At 36.8% G+C, this 7,218-nt stretch overlaps 1 protein-coding gene across 1 annotated transcript; it reads left to right on the top strand.

The window, feature by feature from the left end:
• Window positions 1–211: 211 nt before the first annotated feature.
• On the top strand, window positions 212–805 carry LOC115209479 (zinc finger BED domain-containing protein 5-like). Its single transcript, XM_029777903.1, has one exon. It carries the CDS (start codon window positions 212–214, stop codon window positions 803–805), a length of 594 nt encoding a protein of 197 aa, XP_029633763.1.
• Window positions 806–7,218: the final 6,413 nt, after the last annotated feature.

Below are 7,218 nucleotides of genomic sequence, written 5' to 3'. Positions count from 1 at the left end.
CATAAACAAGCTTTCCTAGATTTCACTATCAAACAATACAATCAAGAGAAAGATCAACAACTTGTCTCAAGACATCAAAGATCAAATTCTCGATCAAGTAAGAGATTCTCTTGTCTTTGCCATCTAGTGTGATGAAATGACTGATATTGCTCAGTGTTTTCAGCTAGTGGTATATGCTCGTTTTGTGTCAAGTAACTGTGTAAAATAGGAAATGTTGTTCCGTCACCCTATGGATAGTTGTACAACAGCAACAGCTATATCTCGTGATGTATCAAACTTCTTTCAGGAAAACCAACTTTCATGGGATTCACTGGTAGGGATGTGCACTGATAGAGCTCCAGCCATGCTTGGTCTGCAGTCTGGATTCATTACTAGGGTGAAAGAAAAAAATCCATCTATTGTAGGTGCACACTGCATACTTGACCATGAAGCATCCAGAACCTTACCTACTGAAATGAGAAATATCCTAAATGTGGCTACCAAGGTTGTCAACTTTGTTAAAGGTGGAGCCTTAAACAGTCATCTTTTCAAACTGTTGTGTAAAGATATGGAATCTGAACATGATGCAATGCTTTTTCACACAAACATACAATGGCTATCAAAGGGGAACATGCTTGGATGGCTTTATGAACTACAAGAAGAAATAGCAATATTTCTTGATTTTCAGCAGAAGACAGATCTTCATGATAAGTTCCAGTCTGAAGGCTTCCAGCTATCTCTAGCTTACCTAGTGGACATCTTCAAAGTGTTGAATGCTCTCAACCTTAAACTACAAGGAAAACATCAACATTTTCACACACCATGACATTATTCGAACTGTCATGGCCAAACTCAACCTCTGTAGATGTTGAATTCAGCTGGGAAATAAAGCCACTTTTAGTTACTTTGATTCTGCTCTCATTCACGGTAACCTTCATTCTGAGTTAAAGAAACAAATAATCACTCATCAAACAGACTTGAAAACAGAATTCATCAGATACTTCCCAAATATAAATGAAAAGCATGAAGCTTGGAAATTCATCAGGAACCCATTTCAGTGTGAGGTGACTGATGTTTTGGATGAAGTGCAAGAGGAATTTCTTGAGCTGAAGTTCAACTCTCCAGCTAAGGAAGACTTCAAAGAACTGGATCTTGAAACGTTCTAGATCAAGTAACTTCCTGTTTACCTTCTGATCTCACATCAGGCTCTTCAGATTTTAGCTATGTTTGGATCCACATATCTTTGTGAAGCTGCATTTTCCACGCTCATTGTTGTCAAGACCAAGTACAACAACAGGCTGAACGTTGAAAGGGACTTACATTGTGCACTCTCTGGCATTCAACCACGCATTCAAGATCTTTCAGCTAGGCAGCAGTGTCAAATATCTCATTAATGTGACTAATTCATATTGAATAAAAACACATTTTTTTTTTTGCTAAGAAGCAGTGTTAAGTACCTTACTTTTTGTATAATGTGATTATATATAAAATTATACATATTTTGTATAATGTGACTAATTCATATTCAATAAAAAGACTAAAAGCATATTTTAGATTTTATTTAAAATCTGAGAGGGAATTTTATTCATAAATGCAAGGTGGGTGGGTGTGGAGAGAAGGACAAATTCCTAGGGGAGGCATGGTAGTAAAAAAGTCAGAATGATGAAATGGAAAATGCATGATCTTTTCACTTCTACAGTATTCTTCTTGCTGCTTGTACTTGATAGTCTATCAATATTCATCATCATCATCGTCATGTAACATTCTTTTTCCATGCTGGCATGTGTTGGATGGTTTAATAGGAGTTGGCTAATCAGAGGACTGCACCAGGCTTCACTGTCTGTTTTGGCAAGGTTTTTACAGCTGAATGCACTTCCTAACACCAACCACCTTAATTTTGTTTTTTATTTTATTTATTTATTTATTTTTAATTCATCACTTTTGATGAATGAGGGTTCAGCAGGACACAACTGCACAGTGCCCATAGTTCAGTTTTGCTATGTCATCTCATGTGGGAATTCAGATCTGATTTCAGTAGTGGACTCCATCATTTGGGGGATATATTGGATTTGGCTCTATGCTGGGCTCTTTTCAGTGTTGTCCTCAACTGAACATGGTATAATCAAGGTGAAAGATTTGTGAGTCACACCATGTTGTTCAGCTTTCCAATCACATGGTTTACAGTTTAGTCCCACTGCATGGCACCTTGGTCAACAGTCTTTTACTATAGCCCAGGGCCAACCAAAGCCTTATGAATGGATTTGGTAAATGGAAAATGTAAAAGCATAGCTTATATATATATAAGCTATGCTTTTACAATTGGAATACAATGATTACTTAATGCACTTTATATATACACTTTATATACTACATGCACAATTTTATAGACTTAAAACACAGCACTCATAAAATAAATATTCACTCTTATTTTTCCATTTTTCCCATAAACAAAAAAAATCACTGTACATATGATACAACCTTTAGTTAAATTGTACGTATCCGCTATGTAAATGAGCATGAATATTTCAAGGAATTGCACTTCTGTGCATGCATTGAGTGATAGGTGATATTAAAAAATGCACTTTTCACTAAACACTCATCACCACTACTATTATCATCTCTCTCTCCACTTTCTCTCCCTCCTCTCTTTTCTCTCTCTCTCTTTCTTTAACCTCACCATCAGAACAGTAATAATTTCGTGCTGATGCAAGATAATGATTCTAAACATACTTCTAAGCTATGCAAAAACTATTTACAGAAGAAAATGGATGAAAAATATTCACTGTAATGGAACGGCCAACCCAATCCCCTAATTGCAATCCCATCAAAATTGTGTGGGATGAATTGGATCACAGAGTCAAAAAGTGACAACCAAGTAGTGCAGAAACCTTCTGGACACTCTTACAAGAGGAGTGGCAAGATGTAGCCAGCTAATATCTGCTTTCATTGGTCAAAAGAATGTCCAGATTGTGCTCCATAGTGATCAAGGCCTAGGGCAAATATTTCGATGAGTCTAAGATTTAGAGTTTTTCTCTGATTTTTTCAGTTTTGTTTAGTTGCTGAGTTAACTATGTCATTCATTGAATGCAACTCTTTCTCTTTTCTCTTTTACTTGTTTCAGTCATTTGACTGTGGCCATGCTGGAGCACCGCCTTTAATCGAGCAACTCGACCCCGGGACTTATTCTTTTGTAAGCCCAGTACTTATTCTATCGGTCTCTTTTGCCAAACCGCTATGTATTAATAAAATATTTCACCAGAATCTCTCAGTTATTTCCATTTTGTAGATGTTTTTTCAAAGTAAGTTTAGGTGCTCTTAAACTTTTAGATAGTAGTGTATGTATACATATCAATTAGGCATTGCAAGACTAATAACCTGATGTAGAACTCAATATACATATGCTTAAGAATAAATTCTTAGATGAGTATAGAGCAGTAATACGAAAATAAGATGACACACGAAAAAAACGGTTGTTATGAACTTCATAAACTTACAGCTGTTTCTGCTATAAGATGCAGTGGATGCAGTTGAGTGTCTGAATAACATTCTATAACTTCAACAGAGTCACAAATATGAAGTGTAATTCGAAAAAAGAATTACATTTGTGCAATATATGGGGAAGACATTACCTGTGAGAAAGTCAGTACTGATGCATATAAAAAGTGTATAAAAAGTGTATATCCAAAAAGTAGTTAGATTTAATACCAGAAATATATGTGTGTATACTCATACACATGCACTCAAAAATACACACAGACAGACATACACACAGACATATACAGGGTGACCAAAAAAAAAGAACCCACAATGCAGAGGGATAGACAGAGATGAACAGTGGTTCCAGCAAGATGCCCCTCACCCCCCACCCCCACCCGCATCAAATTACTTCTTAGCCTGACAGAGAGAGCAATGTCAAGAGAGACTGATCAGCAGGAAGTGTGATGTTGAGCGGGCACCATATTCACCAGACTTAAACCCGACAGATTTTTATCTGTTAGGGTGTCTCAAGGATGATACTTACCAGAACAACCCTCAAACGATTGGTGAACTGAAGACAGTAATCACAGCAGAAATCAGGGAAATCTCCAAAGAGGAATGTGTTTGAGTAATTGACAATTTTGCGCAATGTATGCAAGTGCTTGCGCGATGTATGCCATTTGGAGCATATTTTGAAAAGAACATGACTTTTATGTAAAGGGAATGATCCTACACAGACCAAAGTTTAAGTCCAACAAATTCCAAGAAGCTTGCTGGACCTTTGTAGGATTTAATAAAATTTTTATGGGTTCTTTGTTTGGGTGGGGGTCACTCTGTACATCACACAGATGTACACACACACATATACACATACAGACATGTGTATGTGTGTGTGTGTGTGTGTGTGTGTGTGTGTGTGTGTGTGTGTGTCTGTGTGTGTGTGTGTGTGTGTGTGTGTGTGTGTGTGTCTGTGTGTCTGTGTTACTGTCTCTTTGTCTTAAAATTGCATGATAGTAGTAAATGAGTGCCACCATCATGCAAGCAGTGTTCCAATCTTCCATGAAAACATGTCTGGTCATGAGGAAATATTACTTTATTTGGAAACAGATGATGGTTAGTGACAGGAAGGACATCCAGCCATAGAAAATCCATCACAACAAATTCTATCCAACCCATGCAAGCATGGAAATGTGAATGTTAAAGCAATGATGGTGATGGTGATGATGATGAGGTAAATTAATATCTTACATGTATGGCCATGCCTGGAGAAATATTATCTTGCTTGGAAGCAGGTGGGAGTTGGTGACAGAAAGGGCATCCAGCCATAGAAAATCTGCCTCAGCCTGTTCTATCTGACCCTTGCAAGCATGAGAAAGTGAATGTTAAATGATGATGATGAAGATGTCATTCATGGATTTTACTTAAACTTTTAAGTTGATGTATTGTGATAACTAAGCTAAAGTAAGAAGTGTGAACTTAACCTACCATTTCAAAAAATTGGAGGGACACATTAGATACATACGGTACTTCATATTTTACATGTTCAATCTGAAAGAAAGGGCAGTGCCCGTAATATGGCTTTTTGCAGGTCCTTCTACATTGGTGTACTTGGTGCCATTAATGTTAAACTGTTGCAGGTAAACATTTTCAGGAAAGCTACAAGCAGGGAAAAGATTTCAGAAAGACAACTTTCTGGGGAGGAAGGACTGAACATTGCAGTCTGGGTGGTAACAAGGGTGATAAAAGGTTGAGAGATGGGTGGAGAGAGAGAGTGTTTAAGTGGAGGAGGTATGAGACTAGCCTGATCCCAAGAACAGAGTCCATTATAGTAGTGACAGAAAAGACACAGAGATGACAGTACTCTTGTAAACCAAAGGCTGAAACATGTCCATTAGCAATTGATCAAATCAGTCAAGTGACTTTTCTCTTGACTCAGTTTAGAATGTTTGACCACATAGCATCCTAGATGCACTATGCTTGAAAACAAAAACAACAAAGGGTTGGTTATAGCTGGAATACCTTTTATCATGGGTCAAGTTCAATCAGGGCTGAATATAGTTAATCAACAGGAATATAGTTGCTTTTGAAAGAAGTCTTGTTGTATTCCATGTTAACTACATTCTATCCCTATAATTTTTAGCTAAATAAATGCATTCCACAATCTGACATCATTCATAACTTAACTTGGTGTATTTTCAAACACATTTACTTCAAGAAAATTCCTACATTTATGTGTACATTAACACAGTAAATATGAATCTACACAGCTTTATTTTAATGATCACTGCTTTGAGTACCTTTCATTAATTAATTCCAGCTTAACAAAGCTTTGCACATGCCAGTAAATTAATTTTTTCCTGTGTACATATAAGATAGGCAGTTCTTAGTGGGTTATAAATGATGGATTCAGTGTTTGTAGCTGATGAAGGCTAACAATGCAGAAATGTCTCCTACAGTCTGATGTCTCAGTTCAGTGTGGTTTCACACACACATTGTCTATAAGGAGAATTTCTCTTCCAAGACATTTGCCACAGTGGAATTCTTTCCACATTTGAGTATACACAAGCATATTAAGTATAAACATAAATGTACCCATTTTATTGTAATCATTATTGTTTAGTGTACTTTTAATTAAATAAAGTCCATTTTTTTATCTCTATAACAACTTTCGTGTGACACTTTTCTAGCAAGCTATGGTATGCAACCACATTCTACCTGTGAGCTATAATTATATAACATTAGCTTTTATACTGTGTAGAATTACATGAGAGAATATCATGTGTAGACTATTCATTACACAGATACCCTCTGAAACAATATACCAGATATAAAAGATATTTTCTAAATATAGAACTTGAGTATGACTAAGGCACTGATTATAGTTGTTAGTTATGTGAAAAACATTGTTGCTATTGTTCTTGCTGATATCTAACCCAAAGTCAGCCCTGATTCAGCAAATCTTTACCCAGCACAATAGTCAAATAATTAGATATAATTCACAGATAGCTTCTGATAAACCTTGAATATGCCTTGTTAAAGATAGCATTGCACATTTGGAAATTGCATGGGGTGCAATGTGATAGTCTGGACATGTTATACTCTCTCCTCAATTCAATCTATTTCTGCACACCTGCTCTTGCGGTTTGACAGCACCACCACGCCAACCCCAGTCAGCACTTGTCAAACTGACCAATGATCAAAGCATTCCAGCCATGTCTAGTTTATCTAATATTCAAACAATATACCCAAGACTATCAAATATATCCTCCCTCTTTAAAGCTGGTATGATGTGGTTTAAGAGGAATTAGGTTGCTATTTTTAACAGGTCAAGTGAACATGTAGAAGCACTCTCCTTAGCTACAGACATGGGATTAGAATGTCACAGGAAACAATTGCAAGACAGCTCCTTCAAGCCAAGCCAATCAGCAGGAGATCTAGGGGTAGACCAAGAATAAGCTGGTTGGGTAATATCCATAATCTCAGTGGCCATGTTTAGGAATGCAGAAAGTCTAATTATAATTACTTCCAATAGGACCTCTTGAAGGGAGTGTCTGAGGACTCTACCCTCATGAGCCTCCCAGAAATAGTAAGCAGGGAAGATAGATTGATGGCTGGTTTAAACTTTTTACAAATGGATGTTAAGAGACTTCATTTATAAATGGTTTCTAATTTGAATACCATTGACATTTTGCCCATGATTAAAGAGTTCCACACCCCTAGTCTTCAATGAAGGAAAGAGATAGCGTTTTCAGGATGGAGTTG

This window comes from Octopus sinensis, linkage group LG3 (genome assembly GCF_006345805.1).
Source record: "Octopus sinensis linkage group LG3, ASM634580v1, whole genome shotgun sequence".
Taxonomy (NCBI): domain Eukaryota; kingdom Metazoa; phylum Mollusca; class Cephalopoda; order Octopoda; family Octopodidae; genus Octopus; species Octopus sinensis.
This window is presented reverse-complemented; position numbering and strand designations above follow the sequence as displayed.